General features: G+C 43.2%; 1 protein-coding gene across 2 annotated transcripts in view; it reads right to left on the minus strand.

The window, feature by feature from the left end:
- The window catches only part of ripor1 (RHO family interacting cell polarization regulator 1), a 105471-nt gene that overhangs the window by 63267 nt on the left and 15668 nt on the right, over positions 1-26536 (minus strand). For both annotated transcript variants that reach the window (XM_084316559.1, XM_084316560.1), the window contains exons 2-3: positions 8504-8630; positions 793-945 (exon numbers count right to left, since the gene is read on the minus strand). In XM_084316559.1, the coding sequence (XP_084172685.1) occupies positions 793-945; positions 8504-8630 (280 nt within the window). The remainder of the gene's footprint in view (positions 1-792; positions 946-8503; positions 8631-26536) is intronic.

Consider the following 26536-nt stretch of genomic DNA (forward strand, 5'->3'; position numbering starts at 1 on the left):
GACAATACAGAAGGTTAGCCCTTTACTATCACACAACCGACGGCGATGCTCCATCGTTAGCTCCGCGGATGCGGAGCTAATGACGCTAATGATGGAGCATCGCCGTCGGTTGTGTGATAGTAAAGGGTTAACCTTCTGTCGTGTGGCAGTGAAAGGGTTAAGAAGAGAGAGAGAGAGACAGACAGAGAGAGGGGGGGGTGAGAGGGAGAGGGAGCAAGACACAGAGAGAGCGAGACAGAGGAAGAGAGAAAGAAAGACAGACAGATTGATAGAGAGATATAGAGTGAGTGAGTGAGTGAGTGAGCGAGCGAGCGAGTGAGTGAGCGAGTGAGTGAGTGAGTGAGCGAGTGAGTGAGTGAGTGAGTAATGTTTCCAACATTATGAGAAATACCACCGTCTTCTCCAGAGTCAGACAAGAAGATAGATGCCACAATTTTCCTAAGTAAGAAGCTTGACTAGCTTAGCACAAATAAATGGAAGTGGATATGAATCAGCTTCCATTCATTTGTGCTAAGCTAGGCTAGCTTGCAGTCGGACTCTGGAGAAGATGGTAATAATGTGTGTGTGGGGGGGGGTGAATGTGTTTCTTAACATGTGTGTGTGTGTGTGTGTGTGTGTGTGTGTGTGTGTGTGTGTGTGTGTTGTTTGTTTGTTCATGTATATGTGTGTGTCTAGTCTTACTGTAAGCCTCTATTCAGAGCTTTGTAGACCTCATCCAGTCGCTCAGGCTGGGGGGGGGGGGGTTAGGAGGTGTGTGTGTGTGTGTGTGTGTGTGTGTGTGTCTAGTCTCACTGTAAGCCCCCCTTCAGAGCTTCGTAGACCTCGTCCAGTCTCTCCGGCTGGGGGGTCTTGGGAGGCGGGTTGGACTTGGCCGACAGCGTGAACATCCTGCTGGCCCTGCTCGGCTTCCTGCTGAGACCCGGAGTGCTGAACACCGATAGGTTCCTGGAGAGGTGACATCATCGAGAGGAATCAGATACAATTACCATGAATACATGAGTAGCTACATTATCTTCAATGTTGTCATAATCATTTTCTTTTTCTTCATCACTACCACCACCACCATCATTTATGACATATTGATGAACTAATATGGTGATGATGAGGAAAAAATATATATACATACATTTTATGTATATGTAACGGATGGTATCGTGAAGCGCAGTCAAGAAGGGCTGGGGTGAGTAGCGGTGCTATGGGTTAAACTCACTCTCACATCCTCAAAAGACGCATAGACCCATTACAAAGTAGTGAATTCACCTCTTGGTATAGCGGTCTGTGTTGCTGCCCGCGGTGTGGGAGACCGGGGTTCAACTCCCACTCGGGGCATCTAAGTTTAAGGTGACGTTGTCACAACCGTTACATATATTTTTTTTCCATCATCATCATCATCATCATCATCATCATCATCCTCATATTAGTTCATAACTATCAATATCCTTCTATTCTTCCTCCTCTACCACAGGGGTTCTTAACAGCTGGTCCGCGACCCGTTACCGGTTGGCTGGAAAGTGGCTCCCGGGCTGCAGGCTGTGCAGACAGACATCTTGCCTTCCTCTCTCCTCCGGATGTACGGGAGATTGATTTTGTGGCGAAATAGTACACTCTCTAAAACACACACACACACTCTGAGTGGGAAGGCATGAGTAGTCAAACAGAGATTCTGATTCGAAGGTAATTTCTATCGTACCGATGAGGTTGAGCAGCAGTCTGGATCTGTGTGCGACTACTCATGCCTTCATCACAAAGGATACCAAAAGTCTCTGGATTAGCCTTCGAAAAACCTTTGGATAACTTGTTTAGCCCTTAAGGAGACTTATAGGTCCAACGCTGAGCAAAGTGAGACAGATTATCCATTACCAGGCTGGGAGAGAGAGAGAGAGAGAGAGAGAGAGAGAGAGAGAGAGAGAGAGAGAGAGAGAGAGAGAGAGAGAGAGAGAGGGAGAGAGAAAGGGAGAAAGAGATATAGTCAAAAGAGATAGACAGAGAGAGAAAGAGATAGTGAGTAAAAGAGATAGAGATAGTGAGGGTGAGCTAGAGATAGTGAGGGGGGGAGAGAGAGAGAGAGAGAGAGATGTATGTTTCCCATGTCAATAAAGCCCATTTGAATTGAATTGAGAGAGAGAGAGAGAGAGAGAGAGAGAGAGAGAGAGAGAGAGAGAGAGAGAGAGAGAGACAGAGACAGAGCAAGAGAGCTCTGTAAGCTACCGTTATAGTTGCCCAAAATTAAGATCAAGGTCAAGACCATGTTATCACACATAGGCCTGTCGTGATAATTACTATATCGACTTATTGTACGATATATGGACATGACCTTGATCATTTTGTTTACATAGAATGTCACCAATATTTAGCATGTTGCGCTGCTTCTGCCTATTCGAGTCAGGGAGGCATGGAAGGTGCTCAACTGATCAGTGGTGGACTAAACAGTGGCAACACGGGCAGCTGCCCAGTAATATATATTTATTATATATAATTATTATTATTTAAGGCTGTCAAAGTTAACACGCTATTAAAGCGGTAACGCACAATTCTTTTAACGCCACTGTTTTTTTAGAGCAAGATTCAAAATGTTTTCTTCCCTCAAGCGTATTATTGGTACTCTCATTGATACTATGTTTGTTTCTGTGTGTGTGTGTGAGAGAGAGAAAGAGAGGGGGTTGAGAGAGACGAGGAAGGGGCAAGAGAGAAAGAGAGCTGGGAGAGTGTGTGTGTGTGTGTGTGTGTGTGTGAGAGAGAGAGAGAGGGGGGTGCGGGGGTGTGAGTCCTCAGCCCTTGTGTGGGTGAATGTAACAAGTTCCTAATGTTTTCTTTCCCCTATTATTTCATGCACACTTTATTCATTGTTTTAAATTATTATTTTCTTTTAAATTATTTTGTGCATCACTCTGATAAGAGTATTAAAACTTGAAAAAGATCTGTTTTAGATTTAGAACAGATAAAAAATATGCGATTCATTTGCGATTAATCACGATTAACTATGGACAATCATGCGATTACTGTAATCAGATTAAATATTTTAATAGATTGACAGCCTTAATAACAATATATATATATATTTGCACGGTGACATTTGCACAGTTGTTTTCTATCACTCATTGCACGTCTCATCGGGTCAATTAACCTTGTCGGGGTGGGCACCCTGTCTGTGACTGTGAGCTAGGCGGGTAACTGCCTGGGAAGGTCCCACCCACTCAGTACGACATGTGGAGGCGGGCGGGGGATTCGGGAATCTATTCTATCCTTCAAAATAGCACACCTCTATAATGCAACTCGTAAAATGTAATCAGTCAATTTGAAATGCTACAAATAAACCACAGTTAACTCATAATACTGTAGACTATTGTTGCATCAGGAAAGGCAAGAAATGTCAGGCTTTATATGGCAATTGTGTCACTCAGTCAGATACAGTCATGAAGATAGATACAGTAAGATGAAGATACAGATACAGTCTGTTGTTTGAAATGGAATTGTTTAACCTCTTAAGCCCTAGCCATATTTTCAGAACATTTGTCTAAAAGTACATACCCAAGTAAATGGAAGATTGCTCCACTTCTACAAGGTATATCCCAGTGTCAGAAATATTGTGTCTGTTACTATGCTTGAGTAAATTGTAATGAACCAAAGGAGAATATCAATTATTATTATTTTCTTTTTTTTCATCTTTGACGGTGAATAACACTGTGCTAACATTGACCAGACATGAACAATTGCCACTGAGCTCATGCAGCACCTTCTTGAGATCAAATGTACAAAAAATGTATAAAGGGCAGATGATTTACAGTTTTTTTTGTAGATACAGTACTGAATTTTATCATCTGGACACATGCCATTTGAAATATGAATATAGAATATAGAATATCAGGCCTATAAATTACCTTATTATGGCCAAGTCATACATCTATGGATCAGGTCAAATCTCCTCTTTCCAATGGCAGAGTTAAATCTGGATTTAGTACCACCAGGCGCCTGTTACAGGGCAGCAAAGACTGTGCATTTTCATGTATAATGTCCATAGCTCCGCCATTATTATTATTTTTTTTTACTTTCTTTTTTAGCGTTTATCGCTTTTCTGGTCAAGCATGACCGACAGAAACAGGTTGAAAATGGGACGTAGAGCAGGGGAAGACATTCTGAGAAATGACGGCGGGTCCGGGAATCGAACTCGTGTCCCCCAGATCCGTGACGAGCACGGTTTTCCCCGACGCAGAAATAGCGGCGAGATATGCGGTGAGCTACGGGAGCTCCCCAGCTCCGCCATTTTTCACCAGATTGCAACGCGTTTTTTTTGTAGACGTTCACGGAAAGGTATAGAAACGCTATACTCCAATATCCTTATATCAAAATGCCAATTACGATAGGGGCCGATCATATCCCACGTAATTCAAACATGGCGTAACGTACAGAGGTCTTGTGTTGTCAAATTGCCCATGGCACCGCGACTCACCAATTTTTCATAACCAACTACTTGTTGGGCACCAACCTGTTAATATTCCTCAATGGGAGAGGAGAGGAGTTCATACTCTGGGGGATATATATGATAAAAACGGCCTGCAAGCGTTTCGGGACCTAAGAGATTTTTATGTAAACTAACGTTACAACTAACCTAAAGTTAGTTTAGGTTCGTGTTAACGTTAGATAATGTACAAAATAAAAGTTTTCCGCTGCTATAAACGTCGCACTTTTATTTTGAAAACCCCAGAAAGGAAGTCATTATATTTGCTTTACTGACCGTCCTGTTCTGTGTTAGCTCCGGTTAGCTACGTGCAGTAGTTAGTATTATATTATCAATACCAGCCATTGGATTACTGTTTTCTAAATTGGGGAGGCTTTTAATCGTCACGGTAAGAGGATTTTAAGTCATGGTATCCATAAACTTCAATCGGTTCGGATCCTTTGAATTAATGAGAATGTCCACAAACACGGCTTCATGTAGAAATAACTGGCTGCGCGCAGAGACGAGTGCTTAGGCAAAAAATTGTTCAGAGTATATTTGCTTAGAAAACGTAATTGTCTAATTCAATAATTTTTTATTTCTCCACGTGGTAAATACACAGGTCACAACATGTTTACATGAACGTTTTGGAGTTGTATTTGGAGTGTATTTGGTGACTGTATACACTGTAAGGGAACGTCAGGCTATTGTCCCCCCCCACTTCCAGTGATGAAGCTAAGCTACGCTAACGGAGTGACTGTTCCCAAAGTTAAATGCACGCACAGAGACAAAAAAGGTATGTATCTTCTTGTCTAACTCCAGGGAAGATGTTAAATAAGCTAATTTCCCAAAATGTTGGAGTTTTCCTTTAACCCAGAGTCAGTGGGCCTGTAATGAATAGAAATATAGAATAAAAGAAATACCGATCAAATAACGTATATATACACGTGGTTGGCGTTCAACGGTTGTCGGACAAACGCGTATATTATCGTCGTTGGCGGCCAATGTGTTAAGCAATACCAGTGCAATATGTCAAAATATTATCTTAAAATAGATTAGATGACTGTATCTTTGTTTTGAATTAACCATTCGATTTCACCCCCATTCACACAAGTGCCACTGAGCCAAATATTAACAGCACTTCCCCAAAAAAGGTTGCATATGCGACCAATTTGCTTGCATGCGAGAGCCCTGCAATGCCAACTTTGGTTGCGGCAAAATTAAGACAGATGCTCAGGTTATAATACTATTATATGAGTGTCATAAAATGGTCTTAAAATTACGATATAATTTATTGCAATTATTTAGTTATAATCACAGGCCTAATTTATGTGCAACATAAATATCTTATCTCATTTCAACACATTGGGTCTCATTCACCAAGGACTTGGGCTTACGACAAAAAGGGCTTTCTCTTAGGGCCATTTGAGACCTTTTCGGGAAGATTTTGGGATTCACCAAGCGTCCCAATAAAACACATATAATTAATATTATATTATAATATATTGTCTATATTCATGTCTTGCCCGAAAAGGTCTCAAATGGCCCTAAGAGAAAGCCCTTTTTGTCGTAAGTCCTTGGAGAATGAGACCCATTGATTAATACTAATGTTAAAGGGGCATTAACCTGAATCCTATCATCCAATCAGACATAAACACTTACCAGTGTGCTCTGTGTATTGAGAGCTTGGCTGCATTGGCCCCCTGAGAAACGAAGAGGTTGCCAGGCGGACATCCGACCTCTAGTGAATTTTACTCAACATAAAATCACATGAACTGTTATTATCTTCTCTGAATATGTTTGTTTTTGTAGCAAATGGTTTTGTTGTTGCCACCGTCTTTAGATTTCTCCATTCAAAGTTCTCATTATGTAGCGCCTCTGATTATAACATCAGGCTTCCCCATGCATGTGATTAAGCAGCAGACAGCATCATTAGTTAGTCGTCTAAAGGTACCACCATACCAGGCTAGCGGCATTGGAACCACATCTAGGCCGACAGAACGTTTAGGCTGTTAATCTACATGAAGGGGGATCCGGAGATGGCATCAGATTAGCCTCACATGATTTATTAATTAAACTGCAACATCAACCTCTCCTCTCCTGAAAACACTCAAGGGGATAGTTAAAAACACACTTCCTCAATCAATATCTGAATAAATAAAATGAACCTTCTTACTGTCTTATGCTACTATGCTACTTGTCTCTATACTACTATATGCTATGCCTTTACTACTACCTACTATGCTTGTACCTCATCCCATTTCTGCTTTGCACTATATAGTATTGTATATTAGTACATTGCATAGTATATTGTATATTGTATGGTAACTCAGTTACTTCTATTCTGCATCGAACATTGTACATATGTCTATACTGAACACTGTGACTTCTATTTTTACTTCTATTACATGCTATACTATTTTATTTCATACTTATCTTGTCTAGCACAGTCTCTGGAGCGTAACAGTAAGAAGCATTTTGTATAAAAGTATTCTGTACTTCTGTATGACAACTATTAAAGAAACTTGAACTTATTAGTCTATACTACTATGCAGTCAGAGTGTAGGACTCAAGTTCTGCACTGCTGAACAAACAATACCACTTACAGTAGCTGGCCTGCCAGAGGTGCACCCCTCCTGCTGACTTGTACACAATTTGTAAGTTGCTTTGGATAAAAGCGTCGACAAAATTACTAAATGTAAATGTAGTTCTGTAGTATGGGAACTTCTGTATAGTTAACTAGCCGGAGCTAGTAGGAGGAACCACATGGACCGTGCTGAGACAGGATTATCCCAATCAATAACATCATTGGTAAGTAGGACATTGGGCTATGGTTCCGAACATCAGAACCGTCCTATTCTAACTACTAACAGAAAAGGCCTCTGTTGACCTGCAAAATCGCTCAATACCCTCGTGCAACTGTGAGTACCTTTGACATTTCTCTGTGATACTTGCATAACGAACGGTTCGGTTAGAACCAGTCCTTCAGGGTAAATCTAGGCTGGTTTCCTATTGAGGAGCAAGTGACTGTGGATTCACTCGGTGCATCACAGTCACGAAAGGGGCTAACAATATCTGGATTCTGAAACTAAATATGGCGAGTCCTTATCACAAACTATATATATACTAATTACAACAAGACATTCATTAATTGCATTGTACTGTTCACGTGTGGTGCCGTCGTCGCATATATAAGTAAGGATAGTTTGAATGACATTTCAGCACCAAGTCCACCGAAGTTATTATTACTTCAAAGCGCTACTGCCTATATGGATAAAACAAGGTGTAATAAGGATGTTTTAGGTGGTGGTAGTTTCTCTGTTAGGACATTATAGCTGAAATATATAGCCTAGCTAGCCTATAGTCGGTCTGATATATATTAGAGAAATAGTAAAGTAATATTCGCCAAACAATCTGACGGGCCAGATATTATTACGGCCCGCCACAGTCTGAGCATGCGTAGTGAGCTGTGGCGTCATCGTTTATCTAGACTATGCGTTTACAGTGGCTGCATGGATCCACTGAACGGATTCACTTTAAAATGCGTTTAAGAAAATCTCCGTTTATGTCTCTGAAAACACCCTTTACGTGTGGATGAAAGGCCCAATCGTGGAATAAAATGTGAGTTTGGCAAAAGATCCAGATACGTGGGGACATGGCCTAAGTGTGCTGTCACTAATTGGTGGTCTCTGGTCTGTGATTGACACACTGTTTCTTCCTGTTGTTTTTGTTTTCCATGTAAAATGGCCCCTACAAAGCAGAGCAGAGTGCAGGCTGCAGTGTCTCCCACTTCACAAGAGATATCAGCTCACCAGAGTCTCACCTGCTCTCACTGCTTGCCTGTCTATTTTTGCTGTTTGTTCTTTTGGCCTATGTGCATTCGTTTTGTTATTGAACTTTGGAGTCTGGAACACCCAGCTCCTACTCTTTTTTGTCCATTTAAATAGCTGTTCAAATAAATATTGTTATTTTTTATAAACTCTTGTCCAGTGTCCTGTGTCCACCACTTTACATTCAAGGCCTACACAAGCCATATTTTAGGCTTGAATGTAACAGTGTGTGTGTTACCTGTATGGTTTGTGGTCGTAGCTGTTGACTCCAGCGAAGCTCTGGCTCCTAGTGATGGCCCTGGAGACGACGCGCCGCGACGGCCGCACCGCCAGAGACATGGTGGACAGGGCACGAGACGGGCTCCCTGCAGACACACAGAGAGAGAGAGGACGTTTAGATCCTGCACCATTTCATATCTAGACGGGTTAGAGTGATAGAGATAGACGGTTCAGATGAGGGACAGCATCATAGGGTAACACATAGGATAGCAGAGTAAAGATGTCAGAGAACTTCTACTCATGTACAATACAGAGCATCCTGACCGGCAACATCACCTCCTGGTTTGGGAATAGCACTGCACAAGACCGAAGCAGACTACAGAGAGTGGCACGTTCAGCCGAACGCACAATTGGAGGGGGGCTCCCCACCCTCCAGAACATTTACAACAAGCGGTGCAGGGGTAAGGCTAAGAAAATCATCAAGGACTCCAGCCACCCGAACAACTGCCTCTTTGAACTGCTGTGATCAGGCAAGCGATGCCGGAGTCTCAAGGCGAGCACAGAAAGACTCAGAAGTCAGAAGAAGCTTCTATCCCCAGGCCATCAGGCTGCTCAACGAACAATAAACACTATGCAACAACCATCAAATGCACACAGCACACACATCCACACGCACATACTCACTTTAAACAAACAACACACTGCAGCACCCACTCTCCACACTTTAGATCACCTAAACACACTTTATATTTATTGGTAAAGGATTTGCACTACAACTCGTACACCTTACTGTACATTTTACCTAAATTGTACCTCATCCCATTTCTGCTTTGCACTATATAGTATTGTATATTAGTACATTGCATAGTATATTGTATGGTAACTCAGTTACTTCTATTCTGCATCGAACATTGTACATATGTCTATACTGAACACTGTGACCTCTATTTTTACTTCTATTTTACATGCTATACTATTTTATTTCATACTTATCTTGTCTAGCACAGTCTCTGGAGCGTAACAGTAAGAAGCATTTTGTATAAAAGTATTCTGTATTTCTGTATGACAACTATTAAAGAAACTTGAAAACTTGAAACTTGAGAGTAGTATGCTATTCGAACCAAAACAGAGACTAAAGCAAGTGCTCCAGCGTGAACGTCCAGGTCAACTGAGCTCCTCCTACCTTAACCCAATATTCACATATCATGAAGAAGAAGTTTGTTATTTAGGAACAACAAAATGACCAAAATGGATTTAGAATTTCTGATCTTGAGATGAAAGCAGCAACCTTGAACAACTTGTACAACTTGTCAAGTTTCAGCAGTTTTACCTCTGCCGAGAATACACACTGAACTAGGAAGAACAGCTTTCTCAAGCTTCGCACCTTGGGCATGGAATGGGCTACAGGACCATATCCACTTAGACACCCTGGTCTCTCTCGGCGAATTTAAATCTGTATTACATTACTTCCTACAAGAAGAATGTCGCTGCTTTCTGTAGTCGGGTCCCAACTGCTTAATTACTATATTACCCTGTATTTTACTGTCATACACTTTTACTATTTTTTTTTATCCACTTTATCTCCCATTTTTCTATTTTTCTCCCATCCCAATTTTCATATCGTCCAATTCAACCCTCCCCTGTCTTTGAACGTTGTTTCTTGCCTCCCACAAGCCGGCTGCAATGTGGACTAAGTCATACATAGCACGAGTCCCCTCCGATACTCGAGGTAACAGCAGTCGCATCTTTTCACCTGCGCGGCTCGATCTTTCAGCGTCGGGGGTCTGGGCTTTGGAGGGGCCCCGCCCCCGTCGCTTCTTGATTCTACTGCGCAGGCGCACCAACCGACCTGTAGGAGTCGCTGTCCACAACGCCCGATCCCCACCCTTCAGTTTCCCTCCCCGTAATACGGCCAATGTGTATTACTGTGGACGACCAGCTAAACTGAAAGCAATGTGGAGAGCGGGGCTCGAACAGGAGGTTCGAGCCTAGTCTCCAGCATTCGTTGCGAGCGCCTTGCCCACTGCGCCACGTAGCCGCCCATACACTTTTACTATTATGTAGACTATTCTGTTTTGTGTTTTTGTGTTTACATGTGATGTATTGTATATTGTATACATGCACTTTTATTATGTTCTTGTGTGATGTACCGCACATTTTATTGCTGTCTGATATATTGCAAATGTTATTGCACTCATCTTGGCCCGGTCTCCCTTGCAAAAGAGATCTTGTATCTCAATAAAAAAAATAATAAAAAAATTAAGGTAAGCTACAAGTAAACTAGCAACCACTGCTGTCCCTGTCATCTGCTGACAACACCACCATTCCTCCCAAGTGCCAGGCTCCTCATTCACCTCCATTCATTCTGGGGACTGTCAGAGTATTAGAGTCATTACGGTAACCTGCAGTACGTCAGTGTGGTAACACTGAGTTTTACGACGTTAGACTGACTCACGCTACTGACTGCATGTGGTTCTTTTGTACATGCTCAACAACGGAGATAAAGTATTACCTCAACTAAAGATACCTGACTGGACATTCTGTTTATTACAGGGAGTCAGGGACCTAGTCTAAATACAGTATCATCCTTTTGAAGTATAAACAAACTAATAATTTCAAAAAAACAGACAACTGTAGGCGGTCAGGTGGTGTAGTGGAGATTGCGTTCGTCACCAACGCCGGAGACGCTGGATTCGCCTGTTCGAATCCAGCTCCCGGCGTTGTCACCAGCTTGGCTGGCCGTTCACACTAATACAATTGGCAGTATTAGAGGGTGGGAAAGCTGTCGGGGAGAGTCCGGGTCGTTGTAAACAGCGACTCCTACAGTTCGGTCGGGGCGCCTGCTCAGCGCGGATAGGATCTAAGGGGGGTAGTGTGATCCTTCCACACGTTACACCCTCTCAGTGAGAGTCCGCGCTATGCCAGGTGAAAAGAAGCGGTTGATTGGCTGGACGTGTGTCGGAGGAAGCACGTGATAGCCTCCACTCTCCCAGACCGACTGTGGGGGGTAAGTGCGCAGCGACCAGGAAGGGGATTGGGAAATGGCATAATGACTAACATTGGGATGGGAGAAAATCGGAGGAAAAAGGAGGGGAAAATATATAAAAAAAAAAAACAGACAAATGTATGTGTTTGTTTTGGCATTTGATGCATCTTAAAAGCAGATCCGGTCAATTTATTGTAGGTTTGAGTGTGCTGTATATCTATGTATGCATGGAATGCGTAGGGAGTGGTTACCATAGTTACCTGCTGCCTTGCTGGAAGAAAGATTCTAAATATTCTGTGGAAAGTTGACAGTTGGTCAAACTACACCTCGAGTAAGAGTAAGAAATAATTCCTTTATAATATTGCCTAGATAATGGCAACATTATCCAAAAAAAATATGTATATTTGACAGAGAAAAATATATGGAATATTGCTTATATAGGTTGTTTATACTTCAGAAGTTGTATATTTAGACGAGGTGCTCAAATTGAATGGAAGTGAATCTGTAGGCTGACCTGGGACGAATGGTTGGACGATGTTCCACTTACGTTCCACTGTCAAACCAATGCTACTACTTTTGCTACTGTCGAATTATTTCCCCTAAACATATTGAATACATAATATTATATTATTGACCCCCCCTTCCCATATGTTTTGCCTCTTTTATAAATAAGAACCAAAGATGAGTTAATTAAGCAATAATACATGAGAAGTTCGCTCTCATGCCTGCGGGCGCCTCACAGCCGTGGCAATATTCACGACATACCACAGGCTTCCGAGTGTATTATTGCTTTCATCCAGCCGTTTGCACCGTCGGGAAAAACAATTCTAGGGTCTTTTATATCGATTTCAGTGAACTTGGCGTAGACAAATAGTTGGAGTAGACTATCAACAAGCTTGGCAACGCAAACTAATGACGTATTGGTCTAACGCAAGCGAAAGTCGGAGAAAGTCATCAGCACCTTGGGGGTAGGGATGCACCGATCCGATATTGGTATCGGTATCGGCCGCCGATATCAGTAAAATAGCTGGATCGGGTATCGGTAAAAAATATATATATATATCGGATTTCTTTTTTCTTTTTTTTAATAAAAAATAAAATAAGAAATAACCATTCAGTACATTTATATCTATGTGTTAATTTGTTACATTTAGTTTCACTAAGTTAGGAAAGTAATGTTTTAAGTCAAGCCTGATGTTGCCTTGCACAAAATAATGATCTCAGTCTCTTCCACACAACAGTGACAGTGAGGCATACAGTTTATTAATTGAATGAATGAAGTTTATTTTCTGTCTTTGTTTACAACAAATCAAAAATACACTTGTGATCCATTGTGGATAAATTTTATTTTAATTAGTATTTTTTTGAAAAAAAAAATTGGACAATGGGTATCGGATCGGTATCGGTATTGGCCGATACCCAAACCCAGGTATCGGTATCGGGACTGAAAAAGTCGGATCGGTGCATCCCTAGTTGAGGGATCAGCACCTTGGACAGTTCCTGGGAGTTGGGCCAGTTCAATGCCCAGGCCGTCCACTTGGTGGTGTTGACTTCATTTAGGCTTTTCTCCAGCGCGTCCAGCTCGTCTCTCGTTGGATCGGCAGCACGTCTAATAATGCTGTGTTTCTGAATACCGGTAGATGTAGGCCCGTCCTCTTTATCTATCCACTCGTTTATGGTTAACGGGTACGTTAAATCAAACGTAACGTTGTTTGCGCAGTAGGTCATGTTGACACAGTTTTCATTTGATGAATGGCAGTTGAAACTTTCTACAACATTCTAAAGCGGAGGGGGTTCGCAGTGGTATATATTCATGGTGATTTAACCGTGAGTGTATCATGAATATACTCACTGTTTAGAACGCTCTCGACCAATCACAATGCGTGATCGGAACTACCTGTTGTATCATTTTAGTTATTTAATTTCAGGGAAAGTACAGAGGTGACAGGACAGGTGTGTGTGTGTGTGTGTGTGTGTGTGTGTGTGTGTGTGTGTGTGTGTGTGTGTGTGTGTGTGTGTGTAAGTAAGTAAGTAAGTGTGTGCGTGCGTGTGTGCGTGCGTGTGTGTGTGTGTGCGTGCGTGTGTGCGTGCGTGCGTGTGTGTGTTACCTGGTCTCTTTTATAAACAAGAACCGAAAATAAGAAAAGGTTGAAAAAGGTTAAATCCTTTCATGTCTGTGCAGCCTGGTTTATTCACGGTGTCCATGGAAACGATGATGACCGCAGCCAGGTATGGTTTCCAGAAAAGATAGCTTACTTTTCTGATAACTACATCACTGCATAACTCATAAATGCACAAACAAGCTTTTGGTTATTTGTGATACTCTGTATATACCCCCAATTCAACGTTAACTTATAGCTAGAGATGTTCCGATACCATTTTTTCCTTTCCGATCCGACCTAAGCTTTGGGTATCGGCCGATACCGATACTGATCCGATACCAGTGCATACATTAAAAATTTTTTTTTTAAAAAAATTATATAAATTATAATTATATTTTAAATATACAGCTACTGTTTTATATATACTGTTTTTTAGTAATAACTAGAAAGTAATGGTATTTATTCAACAACAGGTGATTGTATAGATTTGTATTAGTATCATTAATCAATGAGTGGGGCTGCAGCACTGCAGATATACCCTACTCCAATGATCCACACGGACATTATTAGTTGCTGCACTTGCTACCAGAAGGCTCCGGTTCAGTTAGTAGTAGAGGCTCTGTTGTGATTTTTGCACAATAAATATTCAACATTCTCTTTTGAGACCCCGCCTCAGACTCTTATCATTTGGCACTAAAAGCTAAACATTGTCACCGATATGGCTGTCCGCAACATGTCATTAATTGTGTACGCGAGGTGGTTCAGTGACAACGCTAACGTGAGCTAGGTTAGCTAGCATGAGCTACCGGCAGATGGAAAGACTAACGTTACTGGTGAAAATGTGATTTACGTTGGAATACTCCTTTGCCAACTTGCTGTACTTTGCTTGCAGGTCTGCAGCCATTATTGCTGGATTATGAATAGCCCCAACTTTAGCCAAGGTAACGTTATGGCTAAACCTTTAACGTTAGTTAACGCTAGCTTTTGGTTAGCTGTTCAATGCTAATAACACCACCAAGCGAACCCATCAGAGCTCCCAGTCAACACCGCTCTGTCGGGAGGATGGCATTTAAGAAAGTATCTGCTGTTAAAATGACAAACAGCATTGACACTTTAATTCACGGCCGGTTAAACACACGTTTGTTTTATAATGCTCACTCAACAGACCGCAGTGTTGTTGATAAATTACGTGGTATCAGAGTGCAGCATTAGAGGGTACTCGCCGATACCAGCATTTTAGGCAGTATCGGCGGCATATCCGATACTGGTATCGGTATCGGAACAACTCTACTTATAGCCACATTATTTTTCAAATGATTTTGGTCACGGATGTCCAGATTTGGTACAAATGTTGTCTCTCTTGGGGCGGAGGTGTTTAGCAGGCTGGGACGTACAGGCGTAGAGACAGCTCTGTGGTGGAATATGACCTTCTAGCAAATAGCAATGCTAGAATATAAACCTCATGGACACAACAATAATATGTATATCTTCTAGAACTGCAGATAAGCAAATGTTCTCATCACATCCACCGACTGATTCAATGCTTTGTTGCAGAATAGTGATGACTCATCAACTTGTTCTATAACATTTTCCTCCCTCTCCCTCTCTCTCTCTCCTCTTCCTCTCTTCCTCTATCTCACTATCTCTCTGCTGTCTCTCTTCCTGTGCACTGTCAAGTAGATAGGAGAGAAAAGGAGAGGCACTGCTTCCAACACACACACACACACGCGCGCACACGCGCACACACACACACACACACACACACACACACACACACACACACACACACACACACACACACACACACACACACACACACACACACACACACACACACACACACACACACACACACACACACACATCCTGGTGTCTATATATATGTGTGCCTCCCACTTGCTGTCCTCCAGGGCAGAACACAGTGCAGTACTAAAAAGCATGTGATAGAGAGAGAGTTCATTACAAACGACATATTTCCCTAGACATTTAGCATTTTCCTGATTCCACCTGAACAACTGCTCTGCCTGCAAGGACAAGTCCTGTACATTTAGTCCACTGCTCGGCCTACAAGGACAAGTCTAGAACATTTACATTGACATTGACAAACAGAGAAGGGGCTAGGGTCCCAGTTCCAAAATGGCCACCGCCTTCCCAGTGCCATGATAAATTACAGTAAGAATACTGGATATGAACACAATGGAGCCATGTTTCCATCTCCACTTCAGTGAACAACTAAATATATCCACAACAACACAATACGCTATTCATCTACTGATATTCATCTCAGAATACGACACACAGAGACTGAGTGCATCCAGAGTGGACTGAAGCAACATAGTAGCTATACACAGAGGGACTGAAGCAACAGACTAGCTATACACAGAGGGACTGAAGCAACATAGTAGCTATACACAGAGGGACTGAAGCACCATACTAGCTATACACAGAGGGACTGAAGCAACATAGTAGCTATACACAGAGGGACTGAAGCAACAGACTAGCTATACACAGAGGGACTGAAGCAACATAGTAGCTATACACAGAGGGACTGAAGCAACAGACTAGCTATACACAGAGGGACTGAAGCAACAGACTAGCTATACACAGAGGGACTGAAGCAACATAGTAGCTATACACAGAGGGACTGAAGCAACATACTAGCTATACACAGAGGGACTGAAGCACCAGACTAGCTATACACAGAGGGACTGAAGCAACAGACTAGCTATACACAGAGGGACTGAAGCAACATAGTAGCTACACACAGAGGGACTGAAGCACCATAGTAGCTATACACAGAGGGACTGAAGCACCATAGTAGCTATACACAGAGGGACTGAAGCAACATAGTAGCTATACACAGAGGGACTGAAGCAACAGACTAGCTATACACAGAGGGACTGAAGCAACAGACTAGCTATACACAGAGGGACTGAAGCAACAGACTAGCTATACACAGAGGGACTGAAGCACCAGACTAGCTATACACAGAGGGACTGAAGCACCAGACTAGCTATACACAGAGGGACTGAAGCACCATAGTAGCTATACACAGAGGGACTGAAGCAACAGACTAGCTATACACAGAGGGACTGAAGCAACAGACTAGCTATACACAGAGGGACTGAAGCACCAGACTAGCTATACACAGAGGGACTGAAGCAACAGACTAGCTATACACAGAGGGACTGAAGCACCAGACTAGCTATACACAGAGGGACTGAAGCAACAGACTAGCTATACACAGAGGGACTGAAGAAACAGACTAGCTATACACAGAGGGACTGAAGCACCATAGTAGCTATACACAGAGGGACTGAAGCACCATAGTAGCTATACACAGAGGGACTGAAGCAACATAGTAGCTATACACAGAGGGACTGAAGCACCATAGTAGCTATACACAGAGGGACTGAAGCACCATAGTAGCTACACACAGAGGGACTGAAGCAACATAGTAGCTATACACAGAGGGACTGAAGCAACAGACTAGCTATACACAGAGGGACTGAAGCACCAGACTAGCTATACACAGAGGGACTGAAGCACCATACTAACTATACACAGAGGGACTGAAGCAACATAGTAGCTATACACAGAGGGACTGAAGCACCAGACTAGCTATACACAGAGGGACTGAAGCACCATACTAACTATACACAGAGGGACTGAAGCAACATAGTAGCTATACACAGAGGGACTGAAGCAACAGACTAGCTATACACAGAGGGACTGAAGCACCAGACTAGCTATACACAGAGGGACTGAAGCACCATAGTAGCTATACACAGAGGGACTGAAGCACCATAGTAGCTATACACAGAGGGACTGAAGCACCAGACTAGCTATACACAGAGGGACTGAAGCACCATAGTAGCTATACACAGAGGGACTGAAGCAACAGACTAGCTATACACAGAGGGACTGAAGCACCAGACTAGCTATACACAGAGGGACTGAAGCACCATAGTAGCTATACACAGAGGGACTGAAGCACCATAGTAGCTATACACAGAGGGACTGAAGCAACATAGTAGCTATACACAGAGGGACTGAAGCACCATAGTAGCTATACACAGAGGGACTGAAGCAACATAGTAGCTATACACAGAGGGACTGAAGCACCATAGTAGCTATACACAGAGGGACTGAAGCACCATAGTAGCTATACACAGAGGGACTGAAGCACCATAGTAGCTATACACAGAGGGACTGAAGCAACAGACTAGCTATACACAGAGGGACTGAAGCACCAGACTAGCTATACACAGAGGGACTGAAGCACCAGACTAGCTATACACAGAGGGACTGAAGCAACATACTAGCTATACACAGAGGGACTGAAGCACCAGACTAGCTATACACAGAGGGACTGAAGCAACATACTAGCTATACACAGAGGGACTGAAGCAACATAGTAGCTATACACAGAGGGACTGAAGCAACAGACTAGCTATACACAGAGGGACTGAAGCAACAGACTAGCTATACACAGAGGGACTGAAGCAACATAGTAGCTATACACAGAGGGACTGAAGCAACAGACTAGCTATACACAGAGGGACTGAAGCAACAGACTAGCTATACACAGAGGGACTGAAGCACCAGACTAGCTATACACAGAGGGACTGAAGCACCAGACTAGCTATACACAGAGGGACTGAAGCACCAGACTAGCTATACACAGAGGGACTGAAGCACCATACTAACTATACACAGAGGGACTGAAGCAACATAGTAGCTATACACAGAGGGACTGAAGCACCAGACTAGCTATACACAGAGGGACTGAAGCACCATACTAACTATACACAGAGGGACTGAAGCAACATAGTAGCTATACACAGAGGGACTGAAGCAACAGACTAGCTATACACAGAGGGACTGAAGCACCAGACTAGCTATACACAGAGGGACTGAAGCACCATAGTAGCTATACACAGAGGGACTGAAGCACCATAGTAGCTATACACAGAGGGACTGAAGCACCAGACTAGCTATACACAGAGGGACTGAAGCACCATAGTAGCTATACACAGAGGGACTGAAGCAACAGACTAGCTATACACAGAGGGACTGAAGCACCAGACTAGCTATACACAGAGGGACTGAAGCACCATAGTAGCTATACACAGAGGGACTGAAGCACCATAGTAGCTATACACAGAGGGACTGAAGCAACATAGTAGCTATACACAGAGGGACTGAAGCACCATAGTAGCTATACACAGAGGGACTGAAGCAACATAGTAGCTATACACAGAGGGACTGAAGCACCATAGTAGCTATACACAGAGGGACTGAAGCACCATAGTAGCTATACACAGAGGGACTGAAGCACCATAGTAGCTATACACAGAGGGACTGAAGCAACAGACTAGCTATACACAGAGGGACTGAAGCACCAGACTAGCTATACACAGAGGGACTGAAGCACCAGACTAGCTATACACAGAGGGACTGAAGCAACATACTAGCTATACACAGAGGGACTGAAGCACCAGACTAGCTATACACAGAGGGACTGAAGCAACATACTAGCTATACACAGAGGGACTGAAGCACCAGACTAGCTATACACAGAGGGACTGAAGCACCATACTAACTATACACAGAGGGACTGAAGCAACATAGTAGCTATACACAGAGGGACTGAAGCAACAGACTAGCTATACACAGAGGGACTGAAGCACCAGACTAGCTATACACAGAGGGACTGAAGCACCATAGTAGCTATACACAGAGGGACTGAAGCACCATAGTAGCTATACACAGAGGGACTGAAGCACCAGACTAGCTATACACAGAGGGACTGAAGCACCATAGTAGCTATACACAGAGGGACTGAAGCAACAGACTAGCTATACACAGAGGGACTGAAGCACCAGACTAGCTATACACAGAGGGACTGAAGCACCATAGTAGCTATACACAGAGGGACTGAAGCACCATAGTAGCTATACACAGAGGGACTGAAGCAACATAGTAGCTATACACAGAGGGACTGAAGCACCATAGTAGCTATACACAGAGGGACTGAAGCAACATAGTAGCTATACACAGAGGGACTGAAGCACCATAGTAGCTATACACAGAGGGACTGAAGCACCATAGTAGCTATACACAGAGGGACTAAAGCACCATAGTAGCTATACACAGAGGGACTGAAGCAACAGACTAGCTATACACAGAGGGACTGAAGCACCAGACTAGCTATACACAGAGGGACTGAAGCACCAGACTAGCTATACACAGAGGGACTGAAGCAACATACTAGCTATACACAGAGGGACTGAAGCACCAGACTAGCTATACACAGAGGGACTGAAGCAACATACTAGCTATACACAGAGGGACTGAAGCAACATAGTAGCTATACACAGAGGGACTGAAGCAACAGACTAGCTATACACAGAGGGACTGAAGCACCATAGTAGCTATACACAGAGGGACTGAAGCAACATAGTAGCTATACACAGAGGGACTGAAGCACCATAGTAGCTATACACAGAGGGACTGAAGCACCATAGTAGCTATACACAGAGGGACTAAAGCACCATAGTAGCTATACACAGAGGGACTGAAGCAACAGACTAGCTATACACAGAGGGACTGAAGCACCAGACTAGCTATACACAGAGGGACTGAAGCACCAGACTAGCTATACACAGAGGGACTGAAGCAACATACTAGCTATACACAGAGGGACTGAAGCACCAGACTAGCTATACACAGAGGGACTGAAGCAACATACTAGCTATACACAGAGGGACTGAAGCAACATAGTAGCTATACACAGAGGGACTGAAGCAACAGACTAGCTATACACAGAGGGACTGAAGCAACAGACTAGCTATACACAGAGGGACTGAAGCAACATAGTAGCTATACACAGAGGGACTGAAGCAACAGACTAGCTATACACAGAGGGACTGAAGCAACAGACTAGCTATACACAGAGGGACTGAAGCACCAGACTAGCTATACACAGAGGGACTGAAGCACCAGACTAGCTATACACAGAGGGACTGAAGCACCATAGTAGCTATACACAGAGGGACTGAAGCAACATACTAGCTATACACAGAGGGACTGAAGCAACATAGTAGCTAGCTATACACAGAGGGACTGAAGCAACATAGTAGCTATACACAGAGGGACTGAAGAAACAGACTAGCTATACACAGAGGGACTGAAGCAACAGACTAGCTATACACAGAGGGACTGAAGCACCAGACTAGCTATACACAGAGGGACTGAAGAAACAGACTAGCTATACACAGAGGGACTGAAGCACCAGACTAGCTATACACAGAGGGACTGAAGCACCATAGTAGCTATACACAGAGGGACTGAAGCACCAGACTAGCTATACACAGAGGGACTGAAGCAACATAGTAGCTATACACAGAGGGACTGAAGCACCAGACTAGCTATACACAGAGGGACTGAAGCAACAGACTAGCTATACACAGAGGGACTGAAGCAACATAGTAGCTATACACAGAGGGACTGAAGCAACAGACTAGCTATACACAGAGGGACTGAAGCAACATAGTAGTTATACACAGAGGGACTGAAGCAACAGACTAGCTATACACAGAGGGACTGAAGCACCAGACTAGCTATACACAGAGGGACTGAAGCAACATAGTAGCTATACACAGAGGGACTGAAGCAACATACTAACTATACACAGAGGGACTGAAGCAACATAGTAGCTACACACAGAGGGACTGAAGCACCATAGTAGCTACACACAGAGGGACTGAAGCAACAGACTAGCTATACACAGAGGGACTGAAGCACCAGACTAGCTATACACAGAGGGACTGAAGCAACAGACTAGCTATACACAGAGGGACTGAAGAAACAGACTAGCTATACACAGAGGGACTGAAGCACCAGACTAGCTATACACAGAGGGACTGAAGCAACAGACTAGCTATACACAGAGGGACTGAAGCACCATAGTAGCTATACACAGAGGGACTGAAGCACCATAGTAGCTATACACAGAGGGACTGAAGCACCATAGTAGCTATACACAGAGGGACTGAAGCAACATAGTAGCTATACACAGAGGGACTGAAGCAACATAGTAGCTATACACAGAGGGACTGAAGCACCATACTAACTATACACAGAGGGACTGAAGCACCATACTAACTATACACAGAGGGACTGAAGCACCATAGTAGCTATACACAGAGGGACTGAAGCACCATAGTAGCTATACACAGAGGGACTGAAGCACCATAGTAGCTATACACAGAGGGACTGAAGCACCATAGTAGCTATACACAGAGGGACTGAAGCACCATAGTAGCTATACACAGAGGGACTGAAGCACCATAGTAGCTATACACAGAGGGACTGAAGCACCATAGTAGCTATACACAGAGGGACTGAAGCACCAGACTAGCTATACACAGAGGGACTGAAGCACCATAGTAGCTATACACAGAGGGACTGAAGCAACATACTAGCTATACACAGAGGGACTGAAGCAACATAGTAGCTATACACAGAGGGACTGAAGCAACATACTAGCTATACACAGAGGGACTGAAGCACCATAGTAGCTATACACAGTGTTACAAAGGGTCAGATTAAACTGAATATATATATTTATTGTTTGATATCCCTTGTATAATATTTGTATATCGTTTGATATCCCTTGTATATTCTTTGTATATATACACAGAATATCCCTTTACCTGGGTACAAACCAGACCATAATATTCGCTCTCCTATTGGACAGCGACCCCTAGGCGCCAACGACCATACCCCCAATGGCAAGTTCAAAGGCAACGCCAAGGCATGTCTCAACATGTCCAGGTTTGCGCAGTAATACGAGACAGAACTGAGGTTGGCACTAGATAATTCACCTTACGTATAAATACGGCGCAGGTGTACACAGCAGCACTTGTTCGTTCATTACTAGTAAAGCCTTCACCACGAGTCAACGACCAAGTGAAGTGAGCAACTTTGCGTCTAAATAGAGCACTTAGAACATGTGCGAATAGGATAGTAAAGTGTCATAGTTTGGTGAAGTAACGTCAAGTTCAACCTAGTTTAATGTGACGGATAGTGCACAGGAGAATCTACACCGGCGAATGCAGAACCATTTTCTGGTTGGATTATATTGCTTTGGTACCGTGACTGCTGGAGCAGAGAACCGTCTACCCCACTATCGTGTGAGATCTACCCAGTGAGGAGCATCCCTCGAGCCCGCCTCTAGGAGGAGGCTGGCTAGCTTTCATCCATGCTGTCGAGCATACTTGGATTATAGCTGTTGCTTTGTCTGCCGATCAAGGGGTACATGTACCGACTCCCGTAGCTGGAGCTTCTTTATTCCTCGTTGACCCAGACTTTGCACCCGAACATTCCTCTACCCCTGCCGGCTTACACCCGGAGGGAACCCCCCAGTGTCTCCAGCTGGTACTCGTGTGGCTTATGTAATTGCTATGCTACAGGTGGCGTCAGTTTAGACCCATCTTACTATTCTCATTGACTTACGCTCTTGACCTACTTTAAGTGTTCTTCGCCTTACAAGCGCAAGTATAATTCTCAATCTGTAACCTACCGTTGCTTGCTCTAATAATAATAAATCCCTCTAACTAGAACTTTATGTGTCATTGCCGTATTCTTGTGTGGGTGTTCATCAGATATATTCATGTACTGTATGGCCAGTAATTAAAGTACATAACTAAGTAGTGGTTTAATAATACCATACTCTCAATACAGTCAGGGAATTGTACCGCTCAGTTACACACAGAGGGACTGAAGCACCTGGAAGAGGTCAAGGTCCTGGCGGGATGGTGCCAGGAAAACAGCCTCTCCCTGAACGTCAGCAAAACAAAGGAGATGATTGTGGACTTCAGGAGGTCGGGGGTCAAGGACTACAGCCCCCTCAGCATCGACGGGGCACCGGTTGAGAGAGTCAACAGCTTTAAGTACCTCGGAGCCTACATATCCGAGGACTTGACATGGACCACACACATTGACAGTGTTGTGAAGAAGGCACGACAACGCCTCTACTTCCTCAGGCGCCTAAGGAAGTTCCAAGTCAGCCAGAAGATCCTTAAGAACTTCTACTCATGTACAATAGAGAGCATCTTGACCGGCAACATCACCTCCTGGTTTGGGAATAGCACTGCACAAGACCGAAGCAGACTACAAAGAGTGACACGTTCAGCCGAACGCACAATTGGAGGGGGGCTCCCCACCCTCCAGAACATTTACTACAAGCGTTGCAAGGGCAAGGCTAAGAGAATCATTAAAGACTCCAGTCACCCGAACAACTGCCTCTTTGAACTGCTGCGGTCAGGCAAGCGATACCGGAGTCTCAAGGCGAGCACAGAAAGACTCAGAAGAAGCTTCTATCCCCAGGCCATCAGGCTGCTAAACGAACAATGAATGAACACTACACAACAACAACCACCAAACGCACATAGCACACACATCCACACGCACACACTCACTTTAAACAAACACACTGTAGCACCCACTCCACACACTTTATAGCACACACCCACTTTAAACAAACACACTGTAGCACCCACTCCCCACACTTTATATTTATGGATGAAGGATTGCACTACAACTCGTACACCTTACTGTAAATTGTACCTAAAATTGTACCTCATCCCATTTCTGCTTTGCACTAGATAGTACTGTACATTAGTACACTGCATAGTATTGTGTATTGTATATTATGGTAACTCAGAACATTGTACATATGTCTATACCGAACACTGTGACCTCATTTTTCTTCTTCTAAATTCATGCTATATTATGTTATTATGTTATTTGATACTATCTTGTCTAGCACAGTCTCTGGAGCGTAACAGAAAGAAGCATTTTGTATGAAAGTATTCTGTACTTCTGTATGACAACTATTAAAGAACTTGAACTTGAACTTGAACTTGAAGCAACAGACTAGCTATACACAGAGGGACTGAAGCAACATAGTAGCTATACACAGAGGGACTGAAGCAACAGACTAGCTATACACAGAGGGACTGAAGCACCATAGTAGCTATACACAGAGGGACTGAAGCAACAGACTAGCTATACACAGAGGGACTGAAGCAACATAGTAGCTATACACAGAGGGACTGAAGCAACAGACTAGCTATACACAGAGGGACTGAAGCAACATAGTAGCTATACACAGAGGGACTGAAGCAACAGACTAGCTATACACAGAGGGACTGAAGCAACAGACTAGCTATACACAGAGGGACTGAAGCAACATAGTAGCTATACACAGAGGGACTGAAGCAACAGACTAGCTATACACAGAGGGACTGAAGCAACAGACTAGCTATACACAGAGGGACTGAAGCAACAGACTAGCTATACACAGAGGGACTGAAGCAACAGACTAGCTATACACAGAGGGACTGAAGCAACAGACTAGCTATACACAGACAGAGGGAAGGAACTCTTCAATGAATGGGAAACTAGGGCTGAGCCCAAACGTTCGAACCTTCGTTCGTTACGTTGGCATTCGAATTCTAAATCAACAATTAAAGAATTTTCATTAAAAAAAAATACAAAAGATTTATTTTAATTTTTAATTTTTTCTATTATTTCTGTTTTCTTCACAGTTGCAGATAAAGATTAGGCTACACTAATATTATAGTATTAAAAGAAACTGATGAGTTATATTCATTAAAGAAAGTTGATTTAATTGATTTAGTTGGGCTGGGGCTTCTCCCTGGGCTGGGTCTGGAAAGTTGATTTAATAAAAAAAAAATACTAATTTAATCAGATTAATAACTTTATTCAAATTGAGGATTTAGTTTGAGGATAGAATTTTTTTAATAATATATATATATATATAATTAAAAAATAGCTTTTTTTTTATTATTATTATTTTTTAAATTAAAAACGAAGGTTCGAACGTCCGTTCGGAAAACCCTGACGAAGTTCGAATCCCAAAAACAGGGTTCGGGGACAGCCTTATGGGAAACACCATCCCATTCAAAAAATCATACAGAGAATTCATATGTTTGTTTTGTTTGTTTTGAAAGGAGATTGGGCAGTCCAGTCGCCTCTATATTGAGACAGTGGAGCAGCTGAGGGAGACAGAGTAGGGGAGACCGAGGAGAGAAGGTTCAAAAAGGATTCAATCCTCGGCCAGCAGGGGTAGTTGTGGTTCAACACTCGATCTCATGATGTCATTGGGTATAAAGTTTGGAGCTGCTCCATAGACAATGCTTATGGAAATTAGGGATGTGCATGACTGACCAAAATCATTTTAGAATAGTCTACTGTTCTTAACTCATTCCCCGCCAACGACGAGTTTACTCGTAATTGGGCGCCAATCGTTGAACGCCTACAACGAGTATACTTGTTATTTGACCGTTATTTCTTTTATTCGATATGTCTATTCATTACAGGCACACGGACTCGGGGTTAACATGGGGAATCATCCTGAGAATGCCAAAGTGCAATACCGGCCGAATCACGCTAGACGGCGGTATCGAGCACCCTTTGTAACCTTGTATCTTGGCCTGTGGAATGGCCAAATGTCTCGGGTTAAATTTTTCCTTGTCGGGCGAGGTGAACGGTTCTCCCGGTTCCATTGAAGCGCGTCAAATATCCCAGATCCATATGTTGTGGTGGATTATGCCGTTGACCAAATGGACATTGGATGTACCAGATGGCGATGAATCAATTGGAATATTATTTTTGGAATACTCCCGATCACAGGTAAGGACGATTTTACGTACATTTTAGCTTGATCCTGCAATGCTTTTATACCGATCGGGCTGATAAGCGTTTTTAGTGTTCAATACGAATGCCGCTACTGACAATCAAATAATCAGAAACGACCCCCCCCCCCCCTTTCATGCATTCATGATGGAACATAATACCTATGATATAGATTTGATTTCGGAATAATAGCGTGTAAAGGCAAGAAACGGCAACGTCTGTAGTGGAATGGACG

Source organism: Notolepis coatsorum (genome assembly GCF_963971535.1).
Source record: "Notolepis coatsorum genome assembly, chromosome: 6".
Classification (NCBI taxonomy): Eukaryota; Metazoa; Chordata; class Actinopteri; order Aulopiformes; family Paralepididae; genus Notolepis; species Notolepis coatsorum.